The 18387-nt window shown below is 46.6% G+C and overlaps 3 protein-coding genes across 3 annotated transcripts; 2 read left to right on the forward strand and 1 right to left on the reverse strand.

The window, feature by feature from the left end:
- Nucleotides 1-154: 154 nt before the first annotated feature.
- On the forward strand, nucleotides 155-903 carry I203_107146 (uncharacterized protein; the record flags this gene model as incomplete). Its single annotated transcript, XM_019145230.1, has 3 exons — nucleotides 155-393; nucleotides 443-595; nucleotides 651-903. The coding sequence occupies 3 exons, from the start codon at nucleotides 155-157 to the stop codon at nucleotides 901-903; spliced, it is 645 nt and encodes a 214-aa protein (XP_019005049.1).
- An 85-nt stretch (nucleotides 904-988) lies between these two features.
- On the reverse strand, nucleotides 989-2209 carry I203_107147 (uncharacterized protein; the record flags this gene model as incomplete). The annotated part of the gene is made up of 6 exons (XM_019145231.1): nucleotides 989-1140; nucleotides 1193-1319; nucleotides 1377-1582; nucleotides 1638-1877; nucleotides 1937-2122; nucleotides 2182-2209. The coding sequence occupies 6 exons, from the start codon at nucleotides 2207-2209 to the stop codon at nucleotides 989-991; spliced, it is 939 nt and encodes a 312-aa protein (XP_019005050.1).
- Nucleotides 2210-2500: 291 nt separating this feature from the next.
- Nucleotides 2501-18306, forward strand: I203_107148 (uncharacterized protein; the record flags this gene model as incomplete). The annotated part of the gene is made up of 15 exons (XM_065518142.1): nucleotides 2501-2925; nucleotides 2984-3420; nucleotides 3472-7679; nucleotides 7744-7803; nucleotides 7853-10114; nucleotides 10176-10466; nucleotides 10523-10829; nucleotides 10886-11073; nucleotides 11128-11295; nucleotides 11356-11417; nucleotides 11475-11619; nucleotides 11673-14536; nucleotides 14592-14917; nucleotides 14974-16630; nucleotides 16698-18306. 15 exons carry the CDS (start codon nucleotides 2501-2503, stop codon nucleotides 18304-18306), a joined length of 15009 nt encoding a protein of 5002 aa, XP_065372872.1.
- Nucleotides 18307-18387: the final 81 nt, after the last annotated feature.

Consider the following 18387-nt stretch of genomic DNA (forward strand, 5'->3'; position numbering starts at 1 on the left):
GTCCTTTGATCTTCGTCATGTTGTCATTAGGGTCCAGTCAAAAACATGAAACAGAATAAATCCTCGACTTACTGACTTCACTTTTTTGCTTATATCATCAACAACAAATATATCACACCGGTTCAGCAATAGACAAAATACTAGTGAACGAATCATGTCAGACAACTCGATATTTAGCCCATCTCAAGCGTCTAGTTGCGCAAATTCTGTCGGTCTATCATGGGAAAGTTCCAATTCGCCAGTGCCAAGTAATGCCTCATCAGCAACTTCGGCAATTTCAGATTCAGCCTCGACGGGCATTCCTAGTATCTACTTCAATCCCAATATCAGCAGTTCATTCATTGACTCTAATGAAGCTTCACCTTGGGCACCTCTGTCCAGAAGCGTCGATAGGTGAGCGTATCGTTTCCTTCAGCTATGCCCACTAATCAACCGTCCTCAGCTCCTACCTAGAGAGATCCCCGTTCAGCTATGAACGCAATTCAAGTAAACATTCCTCGATTGCCAACACTCCTACATCCTCAGCGTTGATGCTGTGTGTTGACGAGTCGGAGTGGAGCATATCAAGTCGGAGTAAAACCACTTTCGAACAGATGTAAGTGGATTATTCGAATCACTTTAAACCATACAGTATAGCTGACTCTCACTAGCCTGGGTGAAAATTATGACTTTCGAGAAGGCTTGCCCTCGCCGTCAATAGCTTCGACTGCAAGCTCTATGTGGGATAAGTCAAGAACGTATCTTAGTAGAGTGACATCAAGCATCGCTGGAGCTTTCTCAGACAGGTCAGCTGATGCTCGAAAGCGGTTCGACTCGAACGCCGGCACTGGAAATGTGAGGGACTTCGAGCACAGCCCTGGTCTTCAGGCGAGATTGGACGACTTCCTTGGACGGAGTCGATGAACCCACAAAGACGATATGCGACAAGAAGATCCAATTGGATCGTCTCGTACAGCGTGAACTGTACGTTGACATGTGTATGAGACATTCATGGTTCCCGTAATTTCTTGTTGGCCAGATATGAAGACCAGTAGATGTCCATTCCATCGACCAAACTCATCTTCCTTGGTCGCCAGCCTGTCAAGGCATCCCCAAGACTGGGTTTGATGAGGGTAGAAGACACCCAGGCTTCTTGCATTGCTATTGATTGGGGGATTTAGCGTTCGAAATTTGCAAGCGTTGCTGAACTTACCCCCTTTTGGCGCCTTCCCTTTATATCCTTTACATCCTGAAACCCTTACCACCGCATCTAGTATGTCCGTGAGACGTTCAATAAACTGATTAGAAGCCATGAACACTTGACCCCTCAATATTGGTCCCTAAGTAACCAGAAATTGATAGTCAATATTTAAAGCACCAACTATGGGAAGACTAACCCGTTCAGCTACTCTCAGGTACAAGTCTGCCATATCATCTGTATGTATCGATGCTATCCTCGTCTCATGGGAGTAAACAGTGTCAAATATCTTCTCGTCGGTCCTACTGGCTTTGAGAGCTTCATCGAATATATAGCTAGCGAATGCGGAGCCATCGCGGCCGTATACGACTGCCCCGCGGATGACGATACCGTGAGCTTTCTCACCTATAATTATCATCAACAATGAGCGCTGCAGATATGAGGAGCTATGTACACGCACTTTCCAAGACTGGCACTTCTATCAACGGCCGCCATTGTACGGCTTCGTTGTATGTCGATGTGGGTTGTCTTTCGTCAGTCCACTTGTCCAATCCGCCATAGCCTCGAGAGTTGATCCATAATCCAGAAGTGTATATATATGTGGGTTTGGGCGATCCCTTTGGCCTGTCAAGATGTTTTAAGAAGTTATGAAAGGTATCGATAGCGGGTTTAGCCCCGTTCGCGGATAACGCATCAATGACTGAATCGCTTGTAAGCCAAACAAGGCCAGCCACTTTCGGTCTATGCAGGTTGACTTACCGACGTCACACTGAGCAGCTATAACTCCCCATTCCTTCCTTCCCTCTTCACTATAAGGATCAGTTACTACAGGTATGATCTCATTTGGTGCGAGTACTTCCTCTGCACTCTTCTGCGATCGTGTACTACCATAAACGATGTGGCCTGCCCGAACGAACGCTTCGGCCGCTGGGAATCCCAGAAAGCCTATACAAGATGGATTCATTCATGAGCTATGAGGTGACATCGGTTTTCCCTTAGCTTACCTGTAGCACCCAGAATAAATACCTTCATGGTGGTATATAAGGTAACAACAAGAACTCACAGATAATGTGGTTGCGATCTATGGCGTAATCAACCTGGTTTCGCAAGGGACCAGAAAGTGGAGGCAACCGCCATCACCGGGCGGACATCAGCGCCATGTTTGTTTTGGGGTCCGAAGGAGTTTGAGGCTATCTCCGTCGATGTTTGATCCGGTTCTTAAATTTCTGAAGATGTTCAACTGGACGAGTTACAAAATTTATTGCTTGCTCTACATGTCATTACGGTTGAAGAGGTCGATAATCGCCCCAACACTTGGACACCATGTCAGAAGCTCAGGAAATGGAGGTGGATGTGGCTTCTTCCTTGGACAATCAGATCGTCAGCGGACCATCTAGCCCTGCGCATATCTCCCCTCTCCATTTGGATCTTCGACGACAAACCACTTTGTTACTCGATGATCTCGGTTACACCCCTTCTTCCCCAGCTCCAGTATCGGTACCACGCATAGTATTCGACTATGCTTTCAACGCTTCATCTTCATCTTCTACCACTGAGCTGCTCGATGCCTTGTCCCTCATCTGCGCTTTTGAAGGTGTATCTGCCTTTGTCATCTCCAGATTTCAACCCATCCTTATCGATCTTTTGGCGCGATGGCTCAAGGACTCTGCATTCTCAGATATAGAACTCCTAGAGAAGAGACTTACCACTCTCACATCGCTGGCGGACGTCTATCCAGAATTATGGAGGTACGTTGTTCTTATATATGACCGTCAAATATAGCTCACACACTTTGGTCTTTAACAGCTTAATCCACGCATTCATTGTTCAATCGCCTTTTCGCAACTCTCCTATATCAACTATTCCACAAGAAAAAATACAGACTGCCCCTGTAGAACGACTGTACTCTCTTCTGCTATCCCAACTGCGATTAATTACAGCCGATCCTTGTATAGCCAATCGAAATGATTGGCCTTTGTCTACACTTCATACGTTACGTATGGAACATCCCGATCGTGGGGTTAGGCTTCTAGCAATTCAAATATTAGCTAAGCAGAAAGGATGGAGTGAAGAAAAGCGTATGGAAATGGAGAAAGAATGGGTAGGGGAGATTGATAAGGTGGATGTGAATATTGCATACGGAAGCGAAATAGTGAAACTGCCTGGCGGAGGATATCAGGTCCGCAAGATTGTAATGGACGGGTGGATGTTGCCAATAAAAGAGGCTCAGCGTATAGGAAACGGTAAGTTACTTGCTGGAATCGTAGCAAAGGTTTTACTAAGGTCATATGTAGCCCGACAGTCAATATCAGACTTTACCTTCTCCCATTACCCCTTGATCAATCCATCCGACCTGTCTCGCCATATCACGCTAGTCGCGGATTCATTACTATTTTGCGCTTTGCCATCTTCGAACCTCACAACGTCAATCCTACATGTTCGCACCACACCTGCCGATGTTGCTCTGCTCTCAATTTGCCCCCTATTACAGCTTGGCCTACCAATCCTTCTTACCTCCCCACCTTCTTCAGGGAAGACACATGTTCTTCAGTATCTCTCGTCAATGCTATATCCTTCTCAGCAACCAACGAACCGTATCCTCACAATCCCTCTAGCAGATACATCCATCGATGTGAAAAGTCTGATTGGTACCTACGTCTCATCTTCTACCAAGCCCGGAACTTTTGAATGGATGGAAGGTGCTTTAGCCAAAGCGATTAGAGCGGGAAGATGGGTCATCTTCGAAGATGTAGACAGGGGTAGCACGGAAATGCTGGTTACTCTCGCTAGTATAGCGAGAAGCTTGAAGATTGGACGACCTGGAAGAAGAGCAAGATTAACCATATCAGGACGAGAGGATATCGAAGCAGGCGATGGGTTTGCTTTATTTGTCACTCGGACCACTCGGACAGGCTATACAGTGCCAACTTTCTTCGGTCACCACATTTTCCACGAAGTTCACCTTGGTTCTCCTTCTGATGAAGATATCCTCGGAATTCTCTCGGCTCGATTCCAGCGTCTTCCCAAATCTCTTCTCATGAATCTGGTCAACATTTGGCATCTTTTGCGACCATTCGACAAGTTATCCGGTCAAGTCAAGGCTAGAGATATTGGCTTGCGAGATTTAGAGAAATGGTGTGCAAGAGTCGAACGGAATCTGCCGTCGTCGACGTCTCTCGCTTCTCTAGAGCAATCCGGTGCTACTCTTCTCTACAACCCCACTCTTCAAGACGAGATTTTCCTAGAAGCCATTGACATCTTCGTTGCGTCTTTAGATAACAAAGGTGTCTCGCTACAGAAACGATCTCAAATGCTGGAGGTAATTTCTCAAGGCTTAGGCATGGATGCAGATAGAGTTTCAGCACTGGAAGGTAGGAAACCTAATTTCGAGGTTAGCCCCACTTCAAGACAGCTTCACATTGGCCGTACCGTCATGGACGTAATTGGATCATCCCGACGTGAAATAGCCTCCTCTTCACGCCCTTTTGCCCTCACCAAACCATCCCTTGTGTTGCTCGAGCGGATTGCTGTATCTCTTACTGTTGGTGAACCAACACTTCTGGTCGGTGAAACAGGTACTGGAAAAACCACTGCTGTTCAGCACATCGCATCAATCGTCAAAAAACCTCTTACCGTACTCAATTTATCGATGCAAACTGAAAGTAGTGATCTGCTTGGTGGTTTCAAGCCAATTGATGCTTCCATACCAGCTAGAAATCTTCATGTGCGATGGCAAAAACTGTTCTGCGAAACGTTTAGCATGGGTAAATCTCAGAATGGCGCTTATGTGGAAGCTGCATCGAAAGCTTTAGCTGGCAGGAAATGGGGTCGGTGCGCAGATCTTTGGTCTTCTTCGGCTAGAAGAGCTATCGACAAGCTAGATAAAGGTGAAAGCGAACCTGCAACACCTGTCGAAGGTGGTCCACCAAAGCGTAGGAAGATCACCAAAGCCACGAAAGTAGCCGTTCAATGGCAATCTCTGCTCGTGGATATATCCGATTTCGATCTCCATCACGTCAAAATGAACAGTAAACTCGTTTTCTCCTTTGTCGAGGGTCCACTAGTCAAAGCCATGAAGTCGGGAGAATGGATTTTGCTGGATGAAGTCAACCTGGCGTCTCAAGAAACTCTGGAAGCAATCTCGACTATTCTGGAGGGGCCCACCGCCTCATTGGTTTTGACTGAGAGAGGAGATGTGGAACCTATCGCTCGACACCCGCAATTCCGCCTTTTCGCTTGTATGAACCCGGCAACTGACGTAGGAAAGAAGGATCTACCTCCCAATCTTCGAGCTAGATTCACCGAGCTTTACGTACCTCCACCAGACGATGATCGGGAGGCCCTTATCGCCATTGTCTCTCAATATCTCGGTGATGCTGCTGCAGGGGACAGAAGTGTAATCTTGGACGTTGTCGAACTATACACCACCCTCAAGAAGCTATCTTCCGCTAAGGAAATCGTTGACGGGTCCAATGCTGCGCCTCATTACAGCATGCGAACATTGGCTCGAGCTCTGACATTTGCTGTGCAAAGTGCTCCACTGTTTGGGCGACGACGAGGAATCTGGGAGGGATACCTCATGGCGTTCACTATGTCTCTCGATGGGCCTAGTGCTAAGATAGCTCATGAAGCGGGGGAAAAATATATCTTGAGCCCCATGAAGAACGCTAGAGCTGTCCTTGCTCAAGTCCCTTCGCTTCCCGCCTCAATGGATCCCGATGATTTCATCCGATTTGGTCCCTTCTGGCTTCAGCGCGGTCCATTACCTCCAGCACCCGAATCCAGGTACATTATCACTCCTTCGGTTCAAGCCAAGCTATCTGATCTTGCGCGTGTCATCCTCACTAAACGATACCCTGTGCTTATTCAAGGTCCCACTTCAGCTGGTAAAACTAGTGCAGTCGAATTTTTAGCCCGTCAGACTGGTCATCGATTTGTCAGGATCAATAATCACGAGCATACCGACATTCAGGAGTATCTTGGTACCTATGTAACCGACCCCCATAGCGGTAATCTCGTATTTCAGGAAGGACTTCTGGTTACTGCTGTCAAACAAGGACATTGGATAGTGCTAGATGAATTGAATTTGGCGCCGACTGATGTATTAGAAGCTTTGAATCGTCTTTTAGATGATAACAGAGAGTTAGTCATCCCCGAAACGCAAGAAGTCATCAAACCTCACCCCAACTTCATCTTGTTCGCTACCCAGAATCCTCCAGGCCTATACGCTGGACGAAAAGTCTTATCTCGAGCTTTCCGAAATCGATTTCTTGAAGTACACTTTGATGATGTGCCCAAAGATGAGCTTGAAACCATCCTATGTCAGCGATGTCAGATCGCTCCTTCGTACGCTAAAAAGATAGTTCAAGTCTTTGCAGAACTGCGTCACCGCCGTCAAGCCTCAAGAGTATTTGAATCTAAGAGCTCTTTCGCAACGCTCAGAGATTTGTTTAGATGGGCGGAAAGAGGTGCCGTGGGATATCAGCAGCTTGCTGAAGATGGTTATATGCTGCTTGCAGAGAGAGCCCGTCAAGATGATGATAAAGTTGTGATCAAGCAAGTCATCGAAGAGATTATGAAAGTTGCTATTAACGAGGACATGTATTCGCTTTTTGACAGGTCTAGCACCGTTCTCACTCGAATGCCGACAACCAATCTTCCACCTACCAAGATGGTCTGGACTAGAGCTATGCAAAGGCTATTTGCACTGGTCGCCGCGGCTTTGGCGCATAATGAACCGGTCCTGCTTGTGGGAGAGACTGGTTGTGGTAAGACTTCGGTCTGCGAAGTCATCGCTCAGATGTTCAATCAACAATTGGTCGGCGTGAACTGCCACCAGAACATGGAAACGGCGGATCTGTTGGGAAGTCAAAGACCAGTCAGGAATAGATTAGAGAAAAGATCGAGAATCATCAATACTCTTGGTCAATTCGTTACTTTATCTGGCGCGATCTCCGATGACGAGCTCATGTCTCTCTGCAATGACCTAACGCATCGAACAGATATTGATCAAGAAGTAATTCGACAATGCAAGCGAGAAATCAAACAATTATCAGCTCTGTTTGAATGGTCTGACGGTCCTCTTGTCCATGCCATGACGAACGGTGATCTACTTTTGCTAGATGAAGTGTCTTTAGCCGATGACTCAGTTCTCGAACGACTCAACTCCGTGTTGGAACCTGGAAGAACACTTGTCTTAGCCGAGAAGGGTGGCTCAGATATCGACGAAGCTACTATCGTGGCTAATGAGCGATTTCATGTCGTTGCTACGATGAACCCTGGAGGAGATTTCGGAAAGAAAGAGTTATCCCCTGCATTGCGAAATCGATTTACCGAAATTTGGGTTCCAGCCCTGAATGATAGAGGAGATATGTTACAGATCATTGGTCAATCGTGGAAGAAGGAAGAACTGAAGGAGTGCGGACCATTCATCCTAGACTTCTTCTTGTGGTTTGGTGAAAAACTAGGTGACCTATCTGGTCTCGGTCTGCGGGATATCTTGGTGAGTGCCATCTATTTCTCAACTCCTACGTCACGAAGTTGGCTGACAGAGGTATATACGTTAGGCTTGGGTCAGCTTCACCAATGACATGTTCTGCAAAGGGTCAAATGAAGCTCAAGCATTTGTAAGTTACTGCTCAGATAATACAGTGACCTATGCTGACTATTCATCAGCATCACGGTGGACAAATGGTTCTGATTGACGGTCTTGAATCCCTACCTCAAGTTGCTGGCATGTCTACCCAATCAATCGCTTCTCTACGTAACGAGTGTCTATTGCAACTAGACCATTTTGCATCCAATCTCCCGGGTGGTTTGACTCTTCATGCTCAATCAGATTTAGCTGTCAAGATGACTTCAGAAGCATTGGCCATCGGTTCTTTCGCCATTCCGAGGGGGCCAGTCATATCTGAGACATCGATGTTCAGACTCGAAGCACCGACTACTGCTCTCAACGCCATGCGAACTCTTCGTGGCTGTCAACTACCGAAAGCTATCTTGCTCGAAGGTAGTCCCGGTGTAGGAAAGACCAGTCTTGTCTCAGCTCTCGCAGCTGTAGCAGGACATCGACTTCAGCGAATCAATCTTTCTGACCAGACGGATCTCATCGACTTATTTGGTTCCGATCTACCAGTGGAAGGAGGTCAACCTGGTGAATTCGAGTGGAGAGATGCAGCCTTCCTCGATGCAATGCAGAAAGGTGATTGGGTCTTGTTAGATGAGATGAATCTCGCTTCTCAGACCGTGTTAGAAGGATTAAATGCAGTATTGGATCATAGAGGTACAGTCTTTATCCCAGAATTAGGTAAATCATTCGATCGACATCCCGATTTCAGAGTTTTCGCTGCCCAGAATCCCCTCCAACAAGGAGGTGGTAGAAAAGGTCTTCCAAAATCCTTCTTGAATCGATTCACCAAGGTATACCTGCAAGAACATACTTCTGAAGATCTCAGGATTATATGTAAGGATCTCCATCCTATGCCTCAAGACGTGATCGAGAAGATGATCTTATTCAACGAGGAAATGCGAGAACAGACTATGATCTCGCGCACGATAGGAAGAGAAGGTAGTCCTTGGGAATTCAACTTACGAGATTTGTTCAGATGGTTCAATCTCCTTGCGTTACCCAATGGTCTCGAAAAGAGCCACCATCCCGCCGAATACTTTTGGATGGTGTATAGACAACGATTCAGGAGTGAGAGGGACCGAGAAGCCGTCACTCGTATCTTTGAAAGGATATTCGATCTCAAAATTGATACTACTCGACCTACGCCTTACATCACACCTTCGTTCCTGCAGGTCGGTCACTCGTTGATCAGAAGAGGAGACAAGTCTACCATTGACGTACATCTGAGACATCATCATCTGGAAATCGCTCAATCTGTACTGAAAGGCATAGAATTAGGGTGGCTGATCATCCTCGCCGGCGATTGTGGTATTGGTAAAAGAGCTTTAGTCAGAGGACTTGCCGAAGGTGCCGGAAGGGAACTGGGAGAATTTGCTATGCACCCCGGAGTTGATACTTCGGAAATCTTAGGTAGTTTCGAACAACAAGATGTTGGCAGAATGTTAGATGCGGTTGTAAAAGAGATCAACTATCTCATTGGAGTCGTTTCTGATGACGACCCTTCCCTTGCTTCTCAGACAACCAGACTCCGATCTGCAAGACAACGCTGTAACACCGCATCTGATGTCAATGCGATCCCCTCTTTCACTACTATTTGCGAAAACATACTGTCTCAACTTGCCCCGCATATCAGCACCAATGGGGCTCGACATGCCTTGAACAGTCTGACCAAAGCTGGTCCTGCCACAGTTGGCTTTGCATGGGTCGACGGACAGCTCATCCACGCCATCAAGAACGGCGGATGGTTCCTTATCTCAGAAGCGAATTTGTGTAGTGCATCTGTACTTGATCGACTAAACAGTCTGTGCGAATCGAATGGAGTACTTGTTCTGAGTGAAAAAGGTTCCTCAACTGGTAGTCCGGAAGTTCTGAAGCCTCATAAAGACTTTAGACTCTTCATGACTTATGATCCAAGACACGGAGAATTATCAAGAGCGATGAGAAACAGAGGTGTAGAACTGTTTATGGCTCGATCTGAAGACGAAACCAGTCCAAGTCATCCGATATCAACGTTGGCCGATCACTCACTTCTCCAAGCTTTCACTGCTATTTCGAATAACGATAAGATCGCTCAGGAGGTCAAGGATAGCTCGGTGGCCTCACTTGTTGCCGACAAGATATCGAACCAAAGCCAACAGATCATACCATATCTCAATCGAGTTGGCTCTGTTGTCCTCGAAAGTGAAAAGGCGATTTGGCATGTTGCAACTCAGATACTCGGAGATGCAGCTCTGGCAAGTATTCTGAGCGGTCAAGCAACACAGGCTGTCGCGAGCCAAAGAATTCAAGCAGAATTTAGCCCTTCTGTGGTAAGTTCATCTAGCCCTTTTTACTGAAGTCGCTCTCCGAACTCACGTTTCCCTTCTGTAGCCAATCGATATCACTCTCAATTCCAACATCCACGCAGGACAAAGAGGTATCGTTTTCAGCCTACTCCAAGCCATCTTGCGTAATGAGGTTCGAAAGGACGAGATCCAATTTTGGCTTGCAGACTCAACTAGCGGTAAAAGCATCCTCGCTATGTCTGCTGCTTCAGCACGAAGAGGACCTTCAAGAAACACAGCCCAAGGCGGAAACGACATTTATCCTTTCACGAGCTACTTCAGAGAAGTGATCAGGAAACAGCTTCCCTTAATTATAGGGTCAGAATGGCTAAAAGAGGTAGGCGTTGAAAGTGCATCTGTATGCAACGAGCCGATCGCTTACATGTATTTCAGGATTACGTGGAACGTCTTGATCGGATTCTGGTATATATACAGCTTATCGAGGACCACGCTAAGAGTACTACTTTCGACTACTCCTCAACTAAACTTCTCGCCGGCTGGCTCGATGAACAACTTCGAGAGTTACCATTCTTAGCGCCTGTAATGGAGAAATTACAGCGGCTGGTGAAGACAGTTCAGTTGACTTCTGGTCTAGGTCAAACCCAGGTGTGGATGTTGTTCAGGGATATCATTGGCGACAGTTCGAATCAACACGATTTCTCTCGGGTGTCAGACAAAGCTGATGATTTACGTGATCCTGGTAAGCTAACCTTTCAACTGTGATAGATATCATGCCATTATTGACTTATCATCTAGAACTCCGTGTATCGGTTCTGCACGCTCTTTCAAATATGATTGAAGGACCCCCATCGCCAGAGTCGATCATAGAGCTCGAGACTCTAATTTTGGGCGCTGAGTCTCTGCAGCACAGGAAATCAGAAGTACCACCAGGATGGAGTAACTGGTCTGTCTTGAGTACCGTCGAATTGGCATCCCTGCAAAGGGTGAGTGGATTTTGCAGGCACTTGTCGATCTGACACTGATGGATACCATGAAAGGCCACTGGAGACTGCATCAATGTGCTCTTGGAAGACAAGAATATCCAGCTCAGCACGCTCTTACCTCTCCAAAGGTCCGTTGGCCCTTCTCGCACCCATGCGATTACCTTCCAAGCCGTATCGACCTTTTTGCAGAGGATGTGGGAACATTCAAACTCAAATGACGAGGTATGTGAATAATCTCCTATTCTGAGTGTGGCGTATGAAGCTGAACACATTCCGTCGCAGCAACTGGATGGACCAGCGGACCTTTTCAAACCCGTTCGACTGGCATCAGCTTTACGATTCAGGTGAGTCCAGAATCTGGTGACAATTTAGAAGATCAAATGCTGAAGATCTTGCTGCAGTAATACCGAGGTTGTCAAAATGTCGGAAATCCCTCAACAGGACGACGCTTTGCGTTTCTCAATCAAGACCTTGTTATGGAGGACCCGAGCGACTGAAGATCGAAGAGCGGATGTTTTGTCTATGGCACTGGACTCCATCATCATGGTGAGCTGGTTATGTTCTCTATAGAGGCCGCCCATTGCTGACCGTATCCATAGATTTGTTCGGCTTTCGACATCCCTCATATTGACAATGAAGACCCTATTCAAATTCTCGGTCTCATCAATCGAATCATGGCTGAAAGTCCGAGTGATCCTACCATGATATATCTGCGAGATACCCTTTTCAGGCGCATCATGCCATCTCTCAACGCCGTCGGTAGCAAATCTCAAGATCTCAAATCTGTAGGATATATCTGGCTGGCAGCATCGCGTTTCCTCATCGACCTCTACGTCACAAATATCCCAATCGATCCGGGAGTCAGACGCAGCTTGTTAGGAGCAGTCCTAAATACTCGCTTGTCCCTTGTTGAAGAGGAACTGTCTGCCGCTGAAAGCGGAGAAACTGCTCTCAAAGGTATCGCTGATTCTGCTCGCATTGCCAACATACATCAAAAAGTCGCTGCCCTGAAGGAAGAGCAAGACTCTCTCGGACCTTCACTTGATCGACCTTCCGACGCGGTCCGACTCTCCTACCTGTTCAACGAGGTTCTTTCCTTCTTAAACGACCCTTTTAGTGAAAGTCGAACAAACGAGCTTGTTAGTGCACTCATTAACGGTCATCCGCAAGCCTTTGCCAGAGAAAACGATTTCCAATTGGCCTCTGCCGCTTTGGTGCAACGGCTTTCTGCCAATTACCATGATATGTCAGATTTGGTGCAACCGATCATTACCGCAGTCCTTTTCAGCAAGTTCGGTATGCGCACCCTTGCCAGAGATGCTGAGCTTCGTACCGCAAAACCGCTTTCAACGATTTCTAGCGCAATATCATTCCCTCTTACAGCAGGCATACGCCAAATTCATCGCGCTTCAAATGCCCCGATGGACAATTCAAGTGGAATTGCTACCCAGCTGCTCGCCGCTTGTGCCCACTCGCATCTCCTGGAGACCAAACAACAACGGGTCGCTCACTTACCTGGTTTGTTCCTACAATTGGACCGTCTTTACCAAGCTTGGAGCAGTATCCGAATTCGAGAACAGCAAGAAGCTCAGACCTCTGAAAGTTTATACCGAGTTCGGAAAACAGAGATTGAGGTTCTTTCGGATCAAGAGCAGGAGGAGAAAGAGTTTGCGGAATTGTTCCCTCAATATGAGGATGCAGGTGCGGAAGATGCTTCACGTTCGAAAGAAACGAATGGAGAGGAACAGAAGGAAGATAGACGCTTCTCAGTCGATCAAGTCGCTTCTTTCCATCAACTTGTACTCGAGATATTCGGACAAAAGCAATCAACTCCTTGCTCCCTCCTGAAAGATATGATCGACAACACCCTGCACCATTCTTTCGAAACATCCGCTTACGATGAAAATCTCGATAATGATAGTATTGCATATCAAATCTCGCTCCTGCATAGGCGACAAGTTGAGGTTAGGACGTCGCCGATCCAGCCTAATTTCTATCTGTCACCCAATGAGCCGGAAGTTCGAAAGGCTCATGTAATCCTCATCCGATTAGTCGAACGGCTGGATCACCTGATCACTGAGTGGCCGGAGCAAATGGTGCCCCAACACATCAAAGACCGATGCGAGCGTATTCTTTCACTTAACACCAGAAGTCCTGTCGCTCAAGTGTTATCTGCGTTGGAACAGCTTCTGGTCCACACGGAAGATTGGGAGGCTTATGCAAATCGTGAAAACTCCTTGAGCAGTCTTCGGGATGAAATTTCCAACCTTATCATCAACTGGCGAAGACTTGAACTCGCATCGTGGATGCGATTACTCGATGATCAAGCTGCTCAATACATCGCTCAGGATAACGAATGGAGTATGAGACTATATGGAGCGCTCATCCATGGGGCTGTCAGTGCCACGGATATCGATAAACATATGGAAGAGGTTTTACCTATGATATCTACATATATCAACTCAAGCACCTTCGGTACTTTCTCCGCCAGATTACGACTACTTTCTGCTTTCCAACGTATGGCTATCGATCTTTCCGCTCAAGTCATTGGTTTGAAGTCGGTCGCGACCTTGCTTCATAATGTAATCGCCAATGCACGGCTGTTCGAACCACGATTGGTCGACTCCATGCATAGTCAACGATCGGTAATTGATAAAGCTATCAAGGACTTTGTCAAATTGGCTAGTTGGAAAGATGTCAATGTGTTCGCGTTGAAAGCCAGTGCGCAGAAATCCCATAAACACCTTCATAGGAGTATCAGAAAATTCCGAGATCTGCTTCGACAACCTGTCTCACCCATCCTTGGAGAATTGACTGGTATCGTATCGCAGGACGCAGCGGTCACCTTCGAAACTATCAGCTCAGCGGTATTCGATGTCAGCACTTTGAATTCCAAAGCCAGCGAAGCCAGAAATCAAGCGATCCATGCTGTTCCTGAAGTCCTCATCCGACTTGACGAGACTTTCAATCGATTCACACGAATTCATATCCATGTGCGAGAATCTCTCAAAGGTCCAAGCGCTTCCCATATGGACAACATGGCGGTGGATATCATTGAAACTGCTGCTGCTTTAGCAAAGGCTACACCGTCCTCACTCACCAAGGAAAATACCAAGATCGTCAACAATCTGGCCAGTAGGAAACGTAAAGCTTTCTCCGATCTGCTGAAAGCTCTTCGAGCTTCGGGATTCTCCAACGCTGTGAGAGCCGATCAACTTGCCCGTCAGCATTCTACGATATGGCTGGCCAATCGACCACCTATCTCCGCTGAAGGTCTACCTGATGACTTCGATATGATAAGTGTCAAGAAGATCGAGTCGTATCACCATCGAATGGATGTTCTCATGTCTGCCCTGAGAGCTGCTTTCAGTGGTCACAATGACGATATCGCTTCTCAGGATCTGGAAAGAGGTATAGGCTTCACAGAGTCTGTTTATGCTACCGCTCTTACCGAAAGGGACAAGTGAGTCTGAACCAACAACGTACACGAACGACTACATGCTGATCAAGCGAAATAGATCCGTCAATGAGCTTCACTCACTTGTCCAGTTATCGTCCATCCTCTCTCGCTTACGACACTGCGCCACATCACCATCTATTGCGGGTGGTCAGGCTTTGTTAGATGCTCTTACTGAAGCTGAATTGTCAGCATCCCAAATGCACAGTTCACTTCGGGAAATTGAAGAGGGTATCAGACATCTGCGAGAGTTGCAAGGTGTACAAGCGAATTCGGTCGATACGACGGTTCTACATGAGCTCAGACAGGAAACTACCCTACTGGTACAAGCCTTGTCTTCAGCCTTGAACTCATCAAAAGATTCCGATTCTCTAATCTTCACCGAAGGTAAGCGTTTTCAACCTTCGTATGTGATATCACTAGACTCACCGTGACCTGAATAGCCGAAACATCGTTACTCGTAACCTATGGCCAAATCCGCTCAAAGCTTATCGATTCACTCACCGCCCAAGCTATCGCTTCTCCCGAGTTGCGACACCTTCTACAACCTGTTGTCATCATGGTGAAAGCCATGAGACAATTCTCCACTCCTTCCGTCAACTCCGGTCTATCCTCAGAAACGTGGAAGAAGAGCGACGAACTCATCCGATCGCTGCTTGTGGTCACCCAACAGATGAAGACACCTTCCTTACCCGAAGTCAAGAACGACGAACATCCTCGTGTACCTTCTGAGCTCAGGGAACAGCGGATTTTCTCCTCCTCCCTTCGTGTATCGGAAATTCTCTCGCGTATCTCTACTTTCATCGCTGAATTAGCGGACGCTCAATCTGCTTCTACTGCTGCGCCAAATTGTCTTGCCAGACTTCTACCATTCCTCGAAACCTTCTCTGAATCTTACGCTCAAGCTGTCACCACCCATATTCACACTGTCAAAGCGACTTACAAGCTTTCTTACGTGGTCGGACGACTGATGTTGGATCTAGCTCAAAAAGGATTCTGTAAGCCTCAAGAACAATCGGAAGATGACGGTGCAGGTGGAGATGGAGAGATGGTCGAAGGGTCTGGTATGGGCGCGGGTACAGGTGATAAGAATGTATCCAATGAAATCAAAGAGGAATCGCAAGTTGAGGGTTTACAAGGGGACGAAGAGGAAGAAGAACAAGATCAACAGAAAGGTGAAGAAGATGATGATGATGCATTCAGTATGGACGATGATTTCGAAGGGAAATTGGATGATGGAAAAGAGAAGGATGAAGAAGGTAGTGGAGACGAAGAAGAGGAAGAGGAAGATCACGATGAACATGTTGGTGATGTTGATCCATTAGATCCCGGAGCGGTAGACGAGAAATTCTGGGGGGATGAGCAAAAGGAAGAACAGAAAGATGGTGGGTCGGATGAGTTGATGGATCAGAAGACACAGGAACAAGAAGGTGAATCTGAGGTGGCTGCGAAGGAGAAAGAAGGTACAGAAAGTAAGGATAAGAAAGAAGAGAAGGAACAACCGCAAGAAGAGAGTAAAGAAGGAGAACAAGTTCCGGAAAGCAAACAGGAAGAGCAAAAAGGAGATGAACAAGGTGAAGAGCTGGATGAAGAGACGATGGAGGAACAAGGCGCAGAAGAAGAGCAAGGAGAAGAAGATAAACCATCTGCTCAAGATCAAGATCAAGTTGCTGTTCCGGAAGGAGATAAACTTGACTTACCAGAAGATCTGAACTTTGATGATGAAGAAGGTGATGAGAAGGAAGGTGAAGGTGAAGAAGATTTCGATGATGATATGAAGATGTCAGATGGTGGGGAAGACGATCATGATGATGCAGACAATGATAGAGGATCCGATATAGATATGGGTAACGAGGAAGAGGGAGAAACTGCCGAAGAGGCGCCTCCAGCTACTGGAGTGGGTGAAGACGAGACAGAAGAGGAAGCTCAGAAAGAGCAAAATGTAGACCTTTCCGCGTCAAATGATATGACCCAAGAGTCCGAACTCGGTCAAGGTGTCAGTGGAGGTATCGAAGGAGAATCGAAGGAAGAGAAGGAGACCGAGGAGAAGGAGAATGGCGAGAAAGAGGAATTAGATGCAGATGCTCAAGGTCAGGATGGGTGAGTTCAAAATGCCATTTGATTTACTGTATCTTACGGGACTGGAGCTAACACTATCTTGATGCAGAACCGCGCCTCAATCTCAACAGCAATCTGGTCCATCCAATGATCAACAAGTATCTGACGGCCCCGTTGATTCCTCAGGTGCACCTCTCCCAGCTCAGGATCAATCTCAACCTCAATCCTCTCGAAGTCTCGGTGACATCCTCAAGGATATACGAAGGAGAAGGGATGAGATTCTCTCCCAACAGGAAAGAGAGCAACAACCTCAACCTACTGATGATCAACAGGCGTCAGAACAGGCTCCGGGTCAAGTGGAATATATCGAAGAGGATGAAGCTAAAGAAGACGATATGCAGGCGCTGGGCAGAGCAGGCGAAGAGGAAAGACAGAAACTAGAAGACCTCAATATTGTCGACGAAGATGAGGCTGAAGGGCATGATGAACGAAACCCCGCAATGGAAGATGACGAAGAAGAACCTGAGATCGATAATGGAGAGTATCAAGAACGAGAGTTGACTCATCGATCTGCTGCTCCAGTCGATGAAGATAGACAGAGGGAAGAGAAGGCTCTCACTCAGGCTGACATTGGTGCTGGACCTAAAGGATCAGGTTTAGACGATACGATGGACATCGACTTTGATCCTACTGAAGAGGATGGTATCGAAAACAAGGATATCAAACCTGATTTGGACGACGGTGAAGAACCAGAACTCAACCTCATCGACTCAAGTGGAATCGCCAAAGACGGATCGTCCAACGCTGAAGAGCTATGGAGAAAATACGCCTCTATGACCAGTGACCTCTCATACGCTTTATGTGAACAATTGCGATTGATCTTAGAACCTACCCTGGCAACGCGTCTACAAGGTGATTTCCGTACTGGTAAACGGTTGAACATGCGCAAGATCATACCTTACATCGCAAGTGAATATACCAAAGATAAAATTTGGTTGAGACGTACCAAACCTTCCAAAAGGGAATATCAAGTCCTGCTATCTCTCGATGACTCAAAATCAATGTTCGAATCTCAATCTATCGATTTGGCCTACCAGACTTTGGCATTAGTTTCTCAGTCGATGAACAAACTTGAAGTCGGGCAGGTATCCATTGCTAAATTTGGTGAATCGATCGATATCCTTCATCCATTCAAAGATGGCTCAGGTACATTTACCGACATGGACGGTCAGAAGATTATTGAAAATTTCAAATTCAACCAGAATAAAACGGATGTGGTCAAATTGTTGGAAAGATCTTTAGGCTACCTGGCTGAATCTCGTTCGACTGGAAACCTGACAGGAGGAGCGGATTTATGGCAATTACAGATTATCATTTCGGATGGAATTTGTCAAGATCATAACAAGTTGAGAAAGTTGTTGAGAAAAGCAATCGAAGAGAGAGTGATGATTGTTTTCATCATTATCGATTCATTGAACCAACAAACTCAATCCTCAGCTCCCACGCCCGTGAACTCCAAGAGCAAGACTAGTATTTTGTCGATGCAGACTGTAGAGTACAAGATGGAGAATGGAGAGATGAAATTGGATATGAAGAGATACCTTGATACGTTCCCGTTCGAATTTTATGTGGTTCTCAGAGATGTGGAAGCTCTACCTGGGGTGTTGGCGGATACTTTAAGACAGTGGATGACAAGGGTTAGTCAGTCTCAGGAGTAATCGGAGAGAAGGGTGGATGATTTTAGTGGCTTTGCTTTTCAATACGGATAAAGATACCTTCATATGATATACCCCTTTTTG

This window comes from Kwoniella mangroviensis, chromosome 2 (assembly GCF_000507465.2).
Source record: "Kwoniella mangroviensis CBS 8507 chromosome 2, whole genome shotgun sequence".
Lineage (NCBI taxonomy): Eukaryota > Fungi > Basidiomycota > Tremellomycetes > Tremellales > Cryptococcaceae > Kwoniella > Kwoniella mangrovensis.